General features: G+C 39.5%; 1 protein-coding gene across 5 annotated transcripts in view; it reads left to right on the top strand.

The window, feature by feature from the left end:
* The window catches only part of ATRN (attractin), a 161,620-nt gene that overhangs the window by 115,853 nt on the left and 25,666 nt on the right, over positions 1-20,101 (top strand). For 4 of the 5 annotated variants that reach the window (XM_036924629.2, XM_036924628.2, XM_057502799.1 and 1 more), the window contains exons 24-25: positions 450-607; positions 16,815-16,876. In XM_036924629.2, the coding sequence (XP_036780524.2) occupies positions 450-607; positions 16,815-16,876 (220 nt within the window). Of the gene's footprint in view, positions 1-449; positions 608-2,020; positions 3,815-16,814; positions 16,877-20,101 lie in introns of those variants that run through there. The other variant, XM_057502800.1, reaches the window with a different exon arrangement.

Here is a 20,101-nt window from a genome sequence, read left to right as displayed (position 1 = left end):
AGCACTGCCAAACAGGTGTAAAGGGGAAGCAGAGCAGTTGAAGTGTTGTGGGCAGTGCATGCCATTGCTTATAATGGGATTCTAGTGGCACGTGATTTTCTCAGTCACACGTAGCCTGTTGCAGCAGAGGGAAGTTGCAGGGATTCCTGGTAAAACCATTCTAGTTGAAGGTATGGGCTTGTGTATAAGCCTTCCTGGCTTCAAATTCCAAATCCATTTCTTGCTGGTGTGTGACCAGATTACATAATTTCTCTGAACCTTTATTTCCTGATCTGTAAATGAGGATAATAATAAAGTTGTTAGGATTAAATGAAATTGAGCACTTAAAGCCTGTTCCTACACCATAGTAAGTGTTCAGTAAACACAAACCGTTGGCCTTAATAATGAGGGCAGATTCCCTCCAAAAGAAAAAAAAAGGCTCTTCCATTTCATTTTTTTCTTCCTAACAGCTGGAACCCAGGCTGGAGAAGAAATGCCTGTTGTTTCAAAAACAAACATCAAGGAATACAAAGATAGTTTCTCTAATGAGAAGTTTGATTTTCGTAACCACCCAAATATCACTTTCTTTGTTTATGTCAGTAATTTTACCTGGCCCATCAAAATTCAGGTAAGATGTATTTTTTTATCTCACCTGCAGACAGTGAAATCTCTACAGTGGGAACTAAATTCACTAATTTGGAACTTGTGGTAAATGAGATGTACAGTATAGCTTTGCCTTTGTAATGTCTATGGCAAAGGAGCACTGAACATGTAGATACTGTAAAGATCATAGTGGGAGTGGTTTAAATCACTAATGGAGGAGAGTTGCAAGCACTTTGGAAGTGAGTTGACATCTAACAAATTTGGTAGTTAAAACTATATTCAATCCTTCATTGATTACTTGCTATGTAAAAGCCTGTAGAACTGTAAGCAAAGAGCTTTAATTCTGGAGTAAGTCAGGTGTGTGTAAGTGAAGCAGAGACATGTTTCACCAGTGAAAGTGTTGCATGAAAAGGTCCCCAAAATGCTATCAGTTTAAAGAGGTTAGGATGAAGTGTGCTGGGAGACAGTATAAAGTTGAGTTTAAGAGCATAGGCCTTGCTGTCAGATGGATGTGGGTTCGAGTCCTGTTTTGTTCCTATACACAGTATGTAGCCTCTCCATGTCTCAAATTCTTTGGGCCCATTACCTGAAGAGGCAGGTCTAAGAGTTCATGTTGACTGCGGCAGTCACTGCGGTTAACCAGCTGCTACTCATCTCTGTTCCCAGGGGACTGCTGGTCTTCCCTCTTATAAGACCCATGGCCCCATTTTTGCTCTTTATAATCATCCATCACTCTGTCCTCAAGGCCTTGCCTCAGTACTTTCTGCTTTTACCCCCTTCATTGTGGGTAAATGTGGAAGTCAGGGATGGGTAGACTTTGAGTGACTGTTTCACTTTTAGCCATGGAAACATGGTCATTGGACTGGGGCTGTGACTGGTTGCCACCTTTCAGAAGCATGTTGTCACTGGTCACTTTGGGTGGGTTTGAAATCTAGTTCTGGTGGTTTTGTGTTCATGCCTTGGGACTGTGAGTAAGTGAACAATCTTCCTTTCTGGGATATGGAGGACAGGCTCTGTGTTGTGTTTTTTCTCACCATCCTTTCTCCTTTCCTGCCTTAATGGCCTACAGATTTGTTCATCCTCTAATCTGCTTCTCCCTTTGCTCCTGCACACTCTCTGCTTCCCTCTTCAGCCAGCCCTCTCATAGGCACTGACCACACTGCCTATGTCATTGTCCTCTTATGCATCTGCCCGTCAGCTCACAGCAGTCTGCCTCCTTCCTGCACACTGTCTTAGCAACTCCAGTGACTGAATTCTTCAGTCCCCTCTCCTTCTCATGGAGTTATTTGAGTCACTGTCTTGCCTTCCTGTTCCTTTCCTTCCCTGATTCTCTGGTCAGTCTTTTTAGGAGATCTTTCTCCTTAGACATTGGGATTATCTGAGATTCAGGTGTTGGTTCTGTTTGGTCTTCATCTCACACAGTTTTCCTGGATTCCAGCCCATTTGTAGGACTTACTTCTGTACTGGTGATTCTCAGCACTCAGTCTGCAGCCAAGCTTACAGTTGAACTCTGGACCAGGATTCTTGGTTGCTGCCCAAACAGCTCTACCTGGACATTCACGAGCTCCCTGCATTCATCATTCACTCATTCTTGTGACCTTACCCATCAAGCCTGTGCTTCCTTTCTCAGTGAATGGTGCCATCCTGTTGTATAAGCCCCAGGATTCTAGAAATCATTTGCATTCCTGCGATAAACCTGACTTAGGCATGATGTATTATTTCTTACTTTACACATTGCTGAATTCAGTTTGCTAACATTATGGTTAAAATTTTTTTATCAATTACATGAGTGAGTATGTCTGATAATTTTCCCTGCCTGTCCTTGGTGCAGTTTTTTTTAAATTAATTAATTAATTAATTTTGTTGTCATTCATCTACAATTACATGAAGAATATTATGTTTACTAGGATCCCCCCTTCACCAAATCCCCCCCACAAACCCCATTACAGTCACTGTCCATCAGCATAGTAAGATGCTGTAGAATCGGTGCAGTTTTTATATAACTTTTAATACCTAAATTGAGTTTTCTTCCTCATTTCTAGAAGAGATTTTATAAGATTAGAATTATGTGAACCTTGAATACGTGATAGATCTCTCTTGTAAAATCATTTGATTCTGATGCTTTATCTGTGGAGATTTTTTTTTAGCTGCTGATTCAACTTCTTTAATACTTACAGGATAATTTGGATTTTCTCTTTCTGTTTGAGTCACTTAAGATAACTTTTTTCTTGATATTTTATTTCATAAGTTTTTAAGTATATTAACAGTTATTCACAATATCCTCTTTTCAGCATCTGTGCTTATGTGTACTAAATCATACAATTAAAAATGGTTAAAATAGTAAATATTCTCTTACATATATCTTACCCCAATTAAAAAAAAAGTTTTAAAAATCTCAGCAATACAGTGGGGAAATGACAGCCTCTTCAACAGTTGGTGTTGGCAAAACTGGACAGCTACATGCAAGAGAATGAAACTGGGTTATTGTCTAACTCCATACACAAAAGTAAACTCAAAATGGATCAAAGACCTGAATGTAAGTCATGAAACCATAAAACTCTTAGAAGAAAACATAGGCAAAAATCTCTTGAATATAAACATGAGCAACATTTTCCTGAACACATCTCCTCGGGCAAGAGAAACAAAATAAAAAATGAACAAATGGGACTACATCATGCTAAAAAGCTTCTGTACAGCAAAGGACACCATCAGCAGAACAAAAAGGCATCCTACAGTATGGGAGAATATATTTGTAAATGACATATCTGACAAGGGGTTAACATCAAAAATATATAAAGAACTCACATGCCTCAATACCCAAAAAACAAATAACCCTATTAAAAAATGGGCAGCAAATATGAACAGACATTTCTCCATTAAGAAATTCGATGGCCAACAGGCACATGAAAAGATGCTCCACATCTCTCATTCTCAGGGAAATGCAAATTAAAACCACAATGAGATAACAGCTCACACCAGTTAGGATGGCCAACATAGAAAAGACTAGGACCAACAAATGCTGGTGAGGATGCAGAGAAAGGGGAACCCTCCTACACTGCTGGTGGGAATGCAAGCTAGTTCAACCATTGTGGAAAGCAGTATGGAGGTTCCTCAAAAAACTAAAAATAGAAATACCATTTGACCCAGGAATTCCACTCCTAGGAATTTACCCGAAGAATGCAGGATCCAAGTTTCAAAAAGACAGATGCACCCCTATGTTTATCGCAGTACTATTTACAATAGCCAAGAAATGGAAGCAACCTAAGTGTCCATCAGTAGATGAATGGATAAAGAAGAGGTGGTACATATACACAATGGAATATTACTCAGCCGTAAGAAAAAAACATCCCACCATTCGCAACAACATGGATGGAGCTAGAGGGTATTATGCTCAGTGAAATAAGCCAGGTGGAGAAAGACAAGTACCAAATGATTTCACTCATATGTGGAGTATAAGAACAAAGGAAAACTGAAGGAACAAAACAGCAGCAGAATCACAGAACCCAAGAATGGACCAAGAGTTACCAAAGGGAAAGGGACTGGGGAGGATGGGTGGGAAGGGAGGGATAAGGGCAGGGAAAAAGAAAGGGGTCATTACAATTAGCATGTATAATGTGGGGGGGGCATGGGGAGGGCTTTACAATACAGAAAGATAAGTAGTGACTCTCTAGCGTCTTACTACGCTGATGGATGCTGTTACCCAAAAGGGTATGTGATTGGGACTTGATAATGGGGGAAATCTAGTAACCACAATGTTGCTCAAGTAATTGTATATTAATGATACCAATTTTTTTAATCAGCAAAAAAAAAGTAAATAAATAAATGCCAAAAAAGTCAGCGAAATTTTTTTTTGTAGATGCAGACAACCTTATTCTAAAATTGATATGAAAAGGCAGAGATTCTTGAATAGCTGTACTAACAGTTTTGAAAAGAGAGGAATAAAGTGGCTATTGGTAGAGGGATAGACATGAATCAACAGAACGCAATAAAGCTCTGAAATAGGACCATATAAATATGTCCAACTGATTTTTGACCAAAGAAGAAAGGCAATTCAATGAAGGAAGGATAGCCTTTTCAACAAGTGGTGCTAGAACAATTCGAAAACCACGGCAAATAAATGAACTTCACATCTTACTCAAAACATGAGAACTACTCAGAAAAACTCACAGATTTAAATGTAAAATGTGAAATTATGAAACTTTTATTTAAAAAAAAACAACAGGAAATCTAAGAAAATCTCCTAAAGCTAGGCAAAAGATTTTTAGAATTGACAATAAAAACATGACCATGAAAGGAGAAATCAATCAATTGGACCACATCAAAACCAAAAGCTTTTGTTGTGTGAAAGTCCCTGGCAAGAGGATAAAAAAAGCTACATAGAGGGAGAAATTATTTGCAAACTGTATTTCCAAGCAAGCATTTATATCTAGAATATAAGAAGTCTCAAAAGTTAACATTAAAAATATCAAAATAGACAAAAGACATTGAGACATTTTGTCAAAGAGGATAAACATACAGCAAATAACCACATGAAAGATGTTCAGCATCAAAGCCATTAAAGAAGTACAAATTAAAACCACAATAAGATGTTGCTGTGCACCCTTCTAAATAGGGAAAATTTAAAATAGTGATAAGCCAGTGCTAGAGAGGATGCAGAGAAATTGAATTACACGTACATTGCTAGTGGGAAAGTAAGATGGTATAGCCATCTGGAAATAGTTTGGCATTTTCTTACAAAACTAAACTTGCATTTACTATAGAGCCCAGCAGTTGCACTCCTGGACATTTATCTTGGAGAAATAAAAATCTATGTTCATGTAAACACTTGTACACCAATATTTATAGCATCTATACAGCAGCAGTCAGCAGCTTTATTCATAATAGTCCCAAACTGGATATAACCCAAGTTACCTTCAGTAGGTGAATGGTTAAGTAAACTCTGGTTACATACATATTGTGGAGCAGCAATAAAAAAGAAACAAACTATTACTACAACTTGGACAAATCCCAAGGTAATTTTGCTGAGTGGGAAGTGGGGGGGAAATCTTAGAAATTTACATACTGCATGATACCATTGCTATAACATTTGAAAACAAAAATTTTAGACCAGATATAGATAAAAATATATCTACTGAAGCTTCAGCTTTCTCTGGCTTCTAATTCTTAACCTCTAGACCCTCTTTTTAAAGGGGTCATCTGATCAGGTCAGGGTGAGATTATACAGGATGCACACACCAAGGTAGTGGGAAACTTGGGGGGCAACCAGGGATTTAGATTGTTTGACCCCCAAGTGGTTGAGCTCTAGGTTCCAGTCAGTATAATTTCAATTTAGTAACATCTAATACTATCAAATTATAGATGATATATTTTTATAAAATACTTGATTTGGATTCTAGTAAATACTGTATTGACTTGCTTTAAGTTGAGGTTATTTTCATAGTGACTTCATTATATTCTGAATCAGGTGAACTTCAGGTTTTGTTGTATATAGCTGAAAAATGATTAATATTTTCAAGATTCTTAGTGAAAGTCTTGACTTATGCTGCTGACATTTTTCCCATTTGGAAAGAGTATGCTGCGTATAAACAGGCTTTTGTGCTGGAGATAGGCATGCTGTTGCCAATGCTGAGTTACACTTTTATTCCTCCCAGTACCCTGTTGCTCCACCCTCTGAAAGTCGCTGAAATGGTTTTAGAGCATTTCCTTCTGGAGAGCTCTCTTCCCCAGACTTACTTTTTTAAAGTACTAATTTTAAGTGAAGAATCAAAGAAATGTTGATATTCTGCCTGATTTTTTACTGGTCTCACCTGGGTGGGATCACTCACTTGCCTAAGATCCGTTTATGAAAGCTGCATCCAGGAGCACTTTTGAAAACAAACGATGGCGTGCTCTCCATTTAGTTTGCCAAGCTTTCCTTGAATAAGCAGGTAAGTTCTACTGAAAATGTTTTTTTGCTCTTTGGTGCAACTATCTGCAGTATTTGTAACAGTGTGACTAGACCTGTGGCATCATGTGTTCAGTGTCTTCCCATGACACTGGTTCTCTCTGCTTGGTACCGTGTCTGGCTCCACACTGCATGGAGGGCTGAGCCTGCGTCTTCCTAGGCAGTGCACTTGTGCTCAACAGAGAGGGCTGTGCTTTCTTTATTGCTGTTTTCCTCAGAGCCTTAGCTTTTCTACATGCAATTAACTCTTAAACACACCCATGCACACACAGAGACTACAAATTCAGTACAAATGTACACTTATTTAAGGATGAGAATAGGGAAATGTCTAAACCATGCAGTGTGTGTAGGCCAGTTAAATTTCAGTATGGCTTTCAATGCAAGCAGAAGCCTTTTTTTTTTTTTTTTGTCTTTGATTCTTGTTTTTTAAAGCAAAATAGCTGAGGAAATCTAATTCTCTACTAGAAATTAATGTAAACATTGATACTGTAAAAATGGTAATGCTAAACTCAAGTTCCTTCACTCTGAACCAATCCCAAGATTCTTTTCCATAATTAGGAACAGATCGAAACCTGTAACTGCTAACTGAGGGAATTTGAAACTTACTGTAAAAATATTTGTAGATTTTTTTAAAACCCACCAAGACTGAAAAGGCCTTTGTGTAGGAGCATGGTGGGTGTGTTGGGGCCAGTTGTGCCTGTTCTGGGCTTGGTTGTTCCTGTGAGTAAGTGCCCTCCCTCAGCCCCTGCTTTGTGAAAGCCATCCCAGGTGTTCTCCCACATAAGCAAGGACTTGGCTTAGCCATGCACATGGTTTGGGAGGGTAGGTATTTGGCATAGAGAATGGACAGGCAGGCCTTGTGTATGAGGTGGGAAGGTGGGTGGTGAAGCTGGGTTCCTGGCTTGTTAACTGGCTCTGCAACAGAGGTGGTTATTGTAATGTGGAACTAATATTAAAGCCTCTCCTAGCAGAAAGTGTTTCATCTGCTAGTTTATGTAAGAGGGTAGTGTTTACAAGTGAAGGCAACACAGAATTTGTATTGAGAACTGGGCATTGATTTAGACTTTAGAGTTATGTTTATGGGCACTAACAGGATTGCTATACTGAGCAAAGGATGCATGAAACTTGTTGATGCAGATACTTTTTTTAGTAACCACTTTATGAGAGGTGATTCACATAGCACACAGTTCACCCATTTAAAGCACACAATTTAGTAGTTTTTAGTATATTCATAGAGTTGTGCAACCATGACCACAATCAATTTTAGAATATTTTCACCACTCCAAAAAGAAATCCTGTGCTCACTAGCAGTCACTTCTCATTCCTCCCTCCCCTCAACCCCTGGCAACCCCCAGGCTACTCTCTTGTCTGTAATGGATTTACCTATTCTGAAATAGCTCATAAAAATTGAATCACATAATATATGGTTCTTTGTGACTGGCTTCTTTCACTTAGCATGTTTCAAGGCTTGTCCATATTTAGTATGTTTCAGTACTTCATTCCGTTTTAAGATTGACTATTCCATTATATGGATATACCATTTTGTTTATCCACTCAGCTGTTGTTGGATACTTGGGTTGTTTTCATTCTTTGGTTGTGAGGAGTGTCAGATACACTTTTAGCATTTACATTTATTATATATAGACATTCCTCCTGGTGTTAGATATCTGTGCCTTAAGAGTGTCAAGAATTGTATAGCCATGAATTATATTTAGAATTAAACTACTTAAAAGTGTACATCTTTGTTTCAAGTGGCATTGAAGGTTCTTGTACTACCTCGTGGTTTTCATCATCACCATTATTTATTATTCCTTCTACTTGAAAGGCTGCTTTCTCCAGCTTTTCACCTGTAGCTTTGGCTCTTTCTGCTCAGCTCTTCAGTGCCATTGTTCTCTTGAATTTCCTCCAGACGCTTTGTCCCTGGACAGTCTCATCCCCACCATCTGTGAATACCAGCTGTACTGGGCCAGATGGTCTCCGTCTCCAGCAGACCTCTCTCCCATGATCTCCACAGCCAGAACCCACTAGGCTTCCTTTAGCATCTGCTCATTCAGCAGACTTTGTGGCCCACAATAGCAGCCATGAATGGGCAGAAGCAGCTATTATCAACCACTGGGTGGCAGGGTGTGTCCCCATGTAGGGATGAGAGGGGAGGTTCCGCGTCACCTGAGTCTAATGAGGAGGGGCAGCCCCGTGTTACCGAACAGGAGGTTGGGGAAGGGACATGCCCACTCTCAAGAGCTACCAGGAGTTTAGTGGTACTGAAGTAACAGCTCTGTGAGCAAAATGCTGGAGAGCTAAGCAGAGGCTGTCATGAAGAGACTGCAGGTTTCTGCTGAGGGGTTTGTACCATAGCCTGAAAACCACTGGAAGTCACTGAAGTGTTCTAAGCCAAGAAGTGACCAAAGATCAGTGTTTTGGAAGACCCATTCTGGCAGCACTTGGGAGAATGGAATGAAGGAGCCAGGCCTGAGTGGGGGAATCCTGGGAGAATTTTTTGTTTTGGTATCATTAATATACAATCACATGAGCAACATTGTGGTTACTATATTCCCCCCATGATCAAGTCCCCACCACATACCCCATTACAGTCACTGTCCATTAGTGTAGTAGGATGCTATGGAGTCACTACTTGTCTTCTCTGTGCTATACTGCCTTCCCTATGCCCCCACCCCTATGTTATGTGTGCTAATCATAATGCCCCTTATTCCCCTTGTCCCTCTCTTCCCACCCACACTCCCCAGTCCCTTTCCCTTTGGCAACTGTTAGTCCATTCTTGGGTTCTGTGATTCTGCTGCTGTTTTACTCCTTCAGTTTTTGCTTTGTTCTTATGCTCCTCAGATGAGTGAGATCATTTGGTACTTGTCTTTCTCAGCCTGGCTTATTTCACTGAGCATAATACCCTCTAGCTCCATCCATGTTGTTGCAAATGGTAGGATTTGTCTTCTTCTTATGGCTGAATAATATTCCATTATGTATATGTACCACATCTTCTTATCCATTCATCTACTGATGGACACTTAGGTTGCTTCCATTTCTTGGCTATTGTAAATAGTGCTGCGATAAACATAGGGTTGCATCTGTCTTTTTGAAACTTGGATCCTGCATTCTTCGGGTAAATTCCTAGAAGTGGAATTCCTGGGTCAAATGGTATTTCTATTTTTAGTTTTTTGAGGAACCTCCATACTGCTTTCCACAATGGTTGAATGTTGAACTAGCTTGCATTCCCACCAGCAGTGTAGGAGGGTTCCCCTCACCAGCATTTGTTGTTCCTAGTCTTTTCTATGTTGGCCATCCTAACTGGTGTGAGCTGATATCTCATTGTGGTTTTAATTTGCATTTCCCTGAGAATGAGAGATGTGGAGCATCTTTTCATGTGCCTGTTGTCCATCTGAATTTCTTCTATGGAGAAGTGTCTATTCATATCCGCTGCCCATATTTTAATAGGGTTATTTGTTTTTTGGGTGTTGAGGCGTGTGAGTTCTTTATATATTTTGGACGATAACCAACCCCTTGTTGGATATGTCATTTACATGTTCTGCTGATGATGTCCTTTGCTGTACAGAAGCTTTTTAGCATGATGTAGTCCCATGTGTTCTTTTTTTTTTTCTGTGAAATCTTTGTAGGGTTTTTTTTTTTTTTTGGTAACATTAACCTGTAACTACATGAGGAACATTATGTTTACTAGGCTCCCCCCTTCACCAAGTCCCCGCCACCACAAACCCCATTACAGTCACTGTCCATCAGCGTAGTAAGATGCTATAGCGTCACTACTTGTCTTCTCTGTATTGCACATCCCTCCCCGGGCCCCTCCCGCCCGACATTATACCTGCTAATCGTAATGACCCCTTTCTTCCCCCACCCCCATTATGCCTCCCTTCCCACCCATCCTCCCCAGTCCCTTTCCCTTTGGTGACTATTAGTCCATTCTTGGGTTCTGTGATTCTGCTGCTGTTTTGTTCCTTCAGTTTTTGCTTTGTTCTTATACTCCACATATGAGTGAAATCATTTAGTACTTGTCTTTCTCCACCTGGCTTATTTCACTGAGCATAATACCCTCTAGCTCCATCCACGTTATTGCAAATGGTAGGATTTGTTTTCTTCTTATGACTGAATAATATTCCATTGTGTATATGTACCACCTCTTCTTTATCCATTCATCTACTGATGGACACTTAGGTTGCCTCCATTTCTTGGCTATTGTAAATAGTACTGCGATAAACATAGGGGTGCATATGTCTTTTTCAAACTGGGCTGCTGTATTCTTAGGGTAAATTCCTAGAAGTAGAATTCCTGACTCAAATGGCATTTCTATTTTGAGCTTTTTGAGGAACCCCCATACTGCTTTCCACAGTGGTTGAACTAATTTACATGCCCACCAGCAGTGTTGGAGGGTTCCCCTTTCTCCACAACCTCACCAACATTTGTTGTTGTTTGTCTTTTGGATGGTGGCGGTCCTCACTGGTGTGAGGTGATATCTCATTGTGGTTTTAATTTGCATTTCTCTGATGACTAGCGATGTGGAGCATCTTTTCATATGCCTGCTGGCCATCTGAATTTCTTCTTTGGAGAACTGTCTGTTCAGCTCCTCTGCCCATTTTTTTAATTGGATTATTTGCTTTTTGTTTGTTGAGGTGCATGGGCTCTTTATATATTTTGGATGTCAATGCTTTATCAGATCTGTCATTTATGACTGTATTCTCCCATACTGTAGGATGTCTTTTTGTTCTATTGATGCTGTCTTTTGCTGTACAGAAGCTTTTCAGATTGATATAGTCCCACTTATTCATTTTTGCCTTTGTTTCCCTTGCCTGGGGAGGTATGTCCATGAAGAAGTCGCCCATGTTTATGTCCAAGAGATTTTTGCCTATGTTTTTTTCTAAGAGTTTTATGGTTTCATGACTTACATTCAGGTCTTTGATCCATTTCGAATTTACTTCTGTGTATGGGGTTAGACAATGAACCAGTTTCATTCTCTTACATGTAGCTGTCCAGTTTTGCCAACACCAAATGTTGAAGAGGCTGTCATTTCCCCACTGTATGTCCATGGCTCCTTTATCGTATATTAATTGACCATATATGTTTGGGTTAATGTCTGGAGTCTCTATTCTGTTCCACTGGTCCGTAGCTCTGTTCTTGTGCCAATACCAAATTGTCTTGATTACTTTGGCTTTGTAGTAGAGCTTGAAGTTGGGGAGTGAGATCCCCCCACTTTATTCTTCCTTCTCGGGATTGCTTTGGCTATTCGAGGTCTTTGGTGGTTCCCTATGAATTTTGAACTATTTGTTCCATTTCATTGAAGAATGTTGTTGGTAATTTGATACAGATTGCATCGAATCTATATATTGTTTTGGGCAGGATGGCCATTTTGACGATATTAATTCTTCCTAGCCAGGAGCATGGGATGAGTTTCCATTTGTTAGTGTCCTCTTTAATTTGTCTTAAAAGTGTCTTATAGTTTTCAGGGTATAGATTTTTCACTTCCTTGGTTAGGTTTATTCCTAGGTATTTTATTCTTTTTGATGCAATCGTGCATGGAATTGTTTTCCTGATTTCTCTTTCTGTTAGTTCATTGTTAGTGTATAGGAAAGCCACAGATTTCTGTGTATTAATTTTGTATCCTGCAACTTGGCTGAATTCCAATTTTAGTTCTAGTAGTTTTGCAGTGGAGTCTGTAGGGTTTTTTATGTACAATATCATGTCATCTGCAAATAGTGACAGTTTGACGTCTTCTTTACCAATCTGGATTCCTTTTATTTCTCTGTTTTGTCTAATTGCCATGGCTAGGACCTCCAGTACTATGTTGAATAACAGTGGGGAGAGTGGGCATCCCTGTCTTTTTCCCGATCTCAGAGGAAAAGCTTTCAGCTTCTCACTGTTCAGTATGATGTTGGCTGTGGGTTTATCATATATGGCCTTTATTATGTTGAGGTACTTGCCTTCTATACCCATTTTGTTGAGAGTTTTTATCATGAATGGATCTTGAATTTTGTTGAATGCTCTTTCAGAGTCTATGGAGATGATCATGTGATTTTTGTCCTTCTTTTTGTTGATGGGGTGGGTGATGTTGATGGATTTTCGAATGTTGTACCATCCTTGCATCCCTGGGATGAATCCCACTTGGTCATGGTGTATGATCCTTTTGATGTAATGTATTCTTGAATTCGGTTTGCTAATATTTTGTTGAGTATTTTTGCATCTATGTTCATCAGGGATATTGGTCTCTAATTTTCTTTTTTGGTGGGGTCTTTGCCTGGTTTTGGTATTAGGGTGATGCTGGCTTCATAGAATGAGTTTGGGAGTATTCCCTCCTCTTCTATTTTTTTGAAAACTTTAAGGAGAATGGGTATTATGTCTTCTCTGTATGTCTGATAAAATTCCGAGGTAAATCCATCTGGCCCGTGGGTTTTGCTCTTGGATAGCTTTTTGATTACCGCTTCAATTTCGTTGCTGGTAATTGGTCTGTTTAGATTTTCTGTTTCTTCCTTGGTCAGTCTTGGAAGGTTGTATTTTTCTAGGAAGTTGTCCATTTCTTCTAGGTTTTCCAGCTTGTTAGCATATAGGTTTTCATAGTATTCTCTAATAATTCTTTGTATTTCTGTGGAGTCCGTCATGATTTTTCCTTTCTCATCTCTGATTTTGTTGATGTGTGTTGATTCTCTTTTTCTCTTAATAAGTCTGGCTAGAGGCTTATCGATTTTGTTTATTCTCTTGAAGAACCAGCTCTTGGTTTCATTTATTTTTTCTATTGTTTTATTCTTCTCAATTTTATTTATTTCTTCTCTGGTGTCTATTATGTCCCTCCTTCTGCTGACTTTAGGCCTCATTTGTTCTTCTTTTTCCAGTTTCGATAATTGTGGCTTCATTCATTTGGGATTGTTCTTCCTTCTTTAAATATGCCTGGATTGCTATATACTTTCCTCTTAGAACTGCTTTCGCTGCGTCCCACAGAAGTTGGGGCTTTGTGTTGTTGTTGTCACTTGTTTCCATATATTGCTTGATCTCTATTTTAATTTGGTGGTTGATCCATTGATTATTTAGGAGCATGTTGTTAAGCCTCCATGTGTTTGTGAGCCTTTTTGCTTTCTTTGTAGAATTTATTTCTAGTTTTATACCTTTGTGGTCTGAGAAGTTGGTTGGTAGAATTTCAGTCTTTTTGAATTCACTGAGGCTCTTTTTGTGGCCTAGTATGTGGTCTATTCTGGAGAATGTTCCACATGCAGTTGAGAAGAATGTGTATCCTGCTGCCTTTGGGTGTAGAGTTCTGTAGATGTCTGTTAGTTCCATCTGTTCTGGTGTGTTGTTCAGTGCTTCCGTGTCCTTACTTATTTTCTGTCTGGTGGATCTGTCCTTTGGAGTGAGTGGTGTGTTGAGGACTCCTAAAATGAATGCATTGCATTCTATTTCCTCCTTTAGTTCTGTTAGTATTTGTTTCACATATGTTGGTGCTCCTGTATTGTGTGCATATATATTTATAATGGTTATATCCTCTTGTTGTACTCACCCCTTTATCATTATGTAGTGTCCTTCTTTATCTCTTGTTACTTTCTTTGTTTTGAAGTCTATTTTGTCTGATACTAGTACTGCAACACCTGCTTTTTTCTTTCTATGAAATATCTTTTTCCATCCCTTGACTTTTAGTCCGCATGTCTTTGGGTTTGAGGTGAGTCTCTTGTAAGCAGCATATAGATGGGTCTTGCTTTTTTATCCATTCTGTTACTCTGTGTCTTTTGATCGGTGCATTCAATCCATTTACATTTAGGGTATTATTGAAAGATATGTACTTATTGCCATTGCAGGCTTTAGATTCGTGGTTACCAAAGGCTCAAGGTTAGCTTCTATACTACCTTACCGTCTAACTTAACTCACTTATTGAGTTATTATAAACGCAGCCTGATGATTATTTCTCTCCCTTTTTATTCCTCCTCCTCCATTCTTGATATGTTGGGTGTTTTGTTCTGTGCTCTTTTTAGGAGTGCTCCCATCTAGAGCAGTCCCTCTAAAATACCCTGTAGAGGTGGTTTGTGGGAGGCAAATTGCCTCAACTTTTGCTTGTCTGGGAATTGCTTAATCCCTCCTTCATATTTAAATGATAATCGTGCTGGGTACAGTGTCCTTGGTTCAAGGCCCTTCTGTTTCATTGCATTAACTATATCATGCCATTCTCTTCTGGCCTGTAAGGTTTCTGTTGAGAAGTCTGATGATAGCCTGATGGATTTTCCTTTGTAGGTGACCTTTTTTTTTCTCTCTCACTGCCTTTAATACTCTGTCCTTGTCCTTGATCTTGTCATTTTAATTATTATGTGTCTTGATGTTGTCCTCTTTGGATCCTTTGTTGGAAGTTCTGTGTACTTCTGTAGTCTGAGCAACTATTTACTCCCCCTGTTTGGGAAAGTTCTCAGCAATTATTTCTTCAAAGACACTTTCTATCCCTTTTTCTCTCTCTTCTTCCTCTGGTACCCCTGTAATGCTAATATTGTTCCTTTTGGATTGTTCACACAGTTCTCTTAATATTGTTTCATTCCTGGAGATCCTTTTATCTCTCTCTGCGTCAGCTTCTATGCGTTCCTGTTCTCTGGTTTCTATTCCATCAATGGCGTCTTGCATCTTATCCATTTTGCTTATCAATGCTTCTAGAGATTGTTTCAGTTCTGTAATCTCCCTCTGGACGTCATCCCTTAACTCCTGTATATTTCTCTGCATCTTCGTCAGCATGTTTATGATTTCTATTTTGAATTCTTTTTCAGGAAGACTGGTTAGGTCTATCTCCTTCTCAGGTGTTGTCTCTGTGATTTTTGTCTGTCTCAGATTCTGCCTTTTCATGGCGATAGAGATAGTTTGCGGAGCTGGGGCGAGTGATGGCTGGGAGAACGTCCCTTCTTGTTGGTTTGTGGCCTTCCTCTCCTGGGAGAACAGCGACCTCTAGCGGCTTGTGCTGGGCAGCTGCGCGCAGATGGGACCTCTGATTGTTGCCGGGACGCTATGGAGTTTAGCTCCGCTGTTGCTGTGGGCGTGGCCTGCCTCCGGCAGCTGCTCCAGTTTGGCGGAGCCGCTTTGGAGGGGAAACAGCCGGGAAGCTGTTTATCTCCGTGAGGGGCCTCCGAGCCACACTGCTGCACAGGGGGTTAGGGTGCCCAGAGTTCCCTGGGATTCCCAGCTGCTGGGCTAAGTGTCCTGGGACGCTTCCGTCCAGCAGTGGGGTCCCTGTCCCTTTAAGACTTTCAAAAAGCACTCGCTTTTCTTTGTCCCCAGGGTGCCGGCTGCGGGGACCCGCTCACAGGTCTTTCCTGTTTCCCTAGTTTCCAGCACCCTTCGCATGCACTGTGTCTGCGCTGCAGTGCAGATGCCTAGGGCTGGGTGTTTAGCAGTCCTGGGCTGCCTCTCCCTCCCTGCTCTGACTCCTCTCCTCCCGCCGGGAGCTGGGGTGAGGGGCGCTCAGATCCCGTCAGGCTGTGGCTTGTATCTTATCCCCTTCTCGAGGCGCTGGGTTCTCGCAGTTGTGGATGTAGTCTGGCTGTTGTCCTGTGTCTTCTGGTCTCTCTTTTATTGAAAGTTGTATTTATTGTATTTTCAAAAATATATGTGGTTTTGGGAGATTTCCACTGCTCTCCTCATGCCGCCATCTTGGCTCCGCCTCAGTCAGTGCTTTTTAAAAGCACTTTGTCATAGTATAATTGGCAGTGTTGCCTCCTTCAGTCAGTGGTGTTTTAGAGTTGATGAACTACATTAGGGGTATTTTATATTCCTGGTATAAAGTTATTTAACTTCCAGCTGGTGTTAAATTGATTGTCAGATGATGTTCAGTGTAGTAAAACTTGAGAGAACGATTTTTAAAAAGGACGATATTTGAAGTGAGTGCACACTGAGCACGTAAGTTTCCAAGGGATAAGCAGCACAGATGAGCTATGCACGTCAAGGTATTTGAAACAGATGAGAAGAGCATTTTGTCTGGAGGAAACTGACTTGCCTCTCCTTGGGGTTTGCACTTGGGGCTCTTCCAGGTCAGATCAAAAGAACTTACATTTGGTGTCAAGAGCAGAGGGGTGCTGTGGGAATTTGTGATGAAGCCTCAGAATACTAGTTTTGGGTTGACAGGGAGAAAGAAAAGAAACTAAATGGGGTGAGGCATTTTTCCTCAAGTAAAAAAGCTCCATTAATCTCTTCTTGAAAATTTTCAATATGTCTTTCAGCTTAAGTCTTGAACTGAGAAGAGTTCAAAATGCTATTCAAGTTCAAGGTGATGCTATTGTGTAACCAGCTAATCACACTGTCTGTTTTTCTGTCACAGATTGCCTTCTCCCAGCACAGCAATTTTATGGACCTGGTACAGTTCTTTGTGACGTTCTTCAGGTAATTTTACTTACACAAACTGTATGTTTTCTTTTGATTCAGGTACCCAATTCTATTAATTATCAGCTCATAGAAGAAAAATAATCCTGTGTTTGTACAACAGGTTAAACTAACTTTATATATGTTCCTGAAAAGTTGCTGTAATTAAAATCAGTCTAATCTGATAAAATGAGAACATTTGGTTTGTGTGTTCTGGCTTTTTGAGGCAGTTTTTCATGTACCCTATCTAAATTATCTAAAATGTAGATAATTTAGTTGTTCATAAGGGGAGAATTGGGGGTTGAAACAACAATTAATTAATAATGATTTCTGGTGTGTGCCACATATATGCTGCTGCTTGTTCAAGAGATTATTCAGGAGATTATCCAGAGCTTAAAAGCGAAAAAGTTCTTGGAATTCTTTTATTTTTATAGGACTTTTTTTTTTTTGCAGTTTATTTTTTATGAAAATACCATGTACACATAATTGAAAAAAACAAATGCTACTTATCTTACAAGAAAAAGCAGCAGCATCCTGTCCTACACCCTCCATCCCCATTCCCCACAGTTTAATTTGTTTAGCTGTTTTTTACCTCTCCATGGTTACACTATTTCTTGATTTCTTAGTTCGGTTATCTCAATAACTACAGTCCAACTATAAACATGAGATTTATTTTGTTACCTCACCCAAAAACTCCCCCTATACTGCCAACATATACAAATCCCCTTCCTCCCACTCATGATGTAATGCAGTTACATCACAGTGTTTGGCTAAATTAGTCATCCCTGTTGATTATTATAACCATAAAACTCCCATTCATAGCTGAAATAAGCTATGATTTACTTCCCCATCTTTTGGATGGAGAAGTCACACTTTCCTCATCCTAAATGTGATATTTGCCATATGTTTTTTTTTTTTTTAATAGTTTGGTTTTCTATGCACTAGCCCTCATTTATCCCTGTACTCTCATATCACTGGAAAATCTCAGTATGGTCCAACACAAGCTAGGACTCTTGGCTTTAGTTTCTCTTGGGGATGTCTGCCCTAGAACCCTCCAGCCTGCTGCTCCCAAGTGACCAGATCTTGAGGCCTGCTGCACAACTGTCATATTGGGAATCTCTTCTGCTTTCCTCTTATATTGAAGTCTCTCTGTTTCCTGGATGTCATATCTTGGCCTTGCTATTTATTCCCTCCTTTGGGTGGAGCACATTCTCAGGAAGGTAACTTTTCTGTGACCTTCCTGGTCTGAAAATGTCTTAATTTTACCCTCACTTTTGATTGAAATTTGAACACAGAATTCTAGGTTGGAAGCCATTTCCTGTTAGAATTTAAAGGCATTATGCTGTTTCTTTTAGCTTCCAGTAATATTGAGAAGGCTAATGCCATCATAATTCGCACTTATTTTCTCTCTATAAAAAATAATTATAAAATTACACAAACACTCTGATCAATAAATATGAGAGATGTCCTCTCAAAAAAAAAAAATTACACAGACACAAGTGTCTAGCTCAGTGAATTATCACAAATTGAACACACTCATGTAAACACTACCCAGGACAAGAGATATGTTGTTACCAATACCCTAGAAGCTCCCATTGCCATCAATCACGACCCCTCCCTTTTCCCCAAAGGTAACTATTTACCAAACTTCTAAATCTGAATATTGCATTTGCCCATTTTAAAATTTTATATAAATTAAATCACAACAAATTTTTTTTATTAATGTATCATTGATACACAATCTTACAAAGGTTTCACGTGAGCAACGTTGTGGTTACTACATTCCCCCATATTATCAAGCTCACACACACACACACCCCATTGCAGTCACTGTCCATCAGCATAGTAAGATGCTATAGAGTCACTACTTGTCTTCTGTGTGCTATACTGCCTTCCCCGTGACCCCCCTACATTGTGTGTGTTAATCATAATGCCCCTTGATTCCTTTCTCCCTCCCTCCCTACCCACCTCCCCAACCCCTTCCCTTTGGTAACCACTAGTCCCTTCTTGGAGTCTGTGAGTCTGCTGCTGTTTTGTTCCTTTAGTTTTGCTTTGTTGTTACACTCCACAAATGAGTGAAATCATTTGGTACTTGTCTTTCTCCGTCTGGCTTATTTCACTGAGCATAGTACCCTCTAGCTCCATCCATGCACAACAGAAATTTTAGAACAGTTTGAATGGTGAAGAAAAATTTAAGATGTGTGGGATGCAGTTAAAGTTGTACTTAGAGGGTTTAGCTTTAAATTGGTGGTTCTCAACCTTAGCTGTACCGTACAATCTCGTAGGGAGTTTTTGATGCCCAAACTACATCCCAGACCAGTTACATTAGAATCTCTGGAAATGGGACCCAAGCATTTGAAAGCTCCCAGGTGATTCCAACATGCAGCTGAAGTTGAGAATCACTACTTTATGGAAGCATATGTTGGAAAATAAAAAAAAACACCCCTCTCAATAAATCAGAAAAAGAACTGCTAACTAAACCTAAAGAAGAAAGGAATATAAGTAGAACAAAAATTAATGATACAGGTGATTAGGTACAGTAGAAGGGATTGAGAGAACCACAGTTAGATGTTTGCAAAGAGTAATATTGATTAACCTCCAGAAGATTCACCAAGAAAAAGAGAAGGTATAAATAATGTCAGAAATTAGAAAGAAGGCATTACTCCAAATCCTTCAGACACTTTTCTCCTCCAGAAGAGTATTTTATGAGCAACTTTATATAAATAGACTTGAAAACAGAATAGATGGGATGGCACAATTTTAAAAAAGCAGAAACTACTTACAACTTACAACTTACCAAAACTTTCACAGAAGAAATAGGAACCTGAGTGGTTTAAACAATATATAATTAAAAATTTTCCCACAACGATAACTATAGGCCCAGGTGGCTTCATTGGTAACTTATAATCTTTTAAGGAAGAAATATTATCATTACTAACTGAATCTTCTAGAGAACAGAAAAAAAAGGAATATATCCCAATTCATTTTATGAACTTAGCACAACCCACCAAGAATATGATGAGAACAGAGTTTACAAACCAGTCTCAATCATGAATGAGGAAGCAGAAATCCACTAATAATATAAAAAGGCTAATATATTATGACCCAGTTGGCCTTAATACAGGAATTGCAAGGTTGATTTAGCATCAGAATATCAGTCAGTATAATTCATAATAATTGCATGGAGGAAAATGATATGATAATGGGGGAAGGCATTTGATAATATTTAATATCATTCATTAAAAA

The sequence above is a fragment of the Manis pentadactyla genome, chromosome 5, assembly GCF_030020395.1.
Source record: "Manis pentadactyla isolate mManPen7 chromosome 5, mManPen7.hap1, whole genome shotgun sequence".
Lineage (NCBI taxonomy): Eukaryota > Metazoa > Chordata > Mammalia > Pholidota > Manidae > Manis > Manis pentadactyla.
This window is presented reverse-complemented; position numbering and strand designations above follow the sequence as displayed.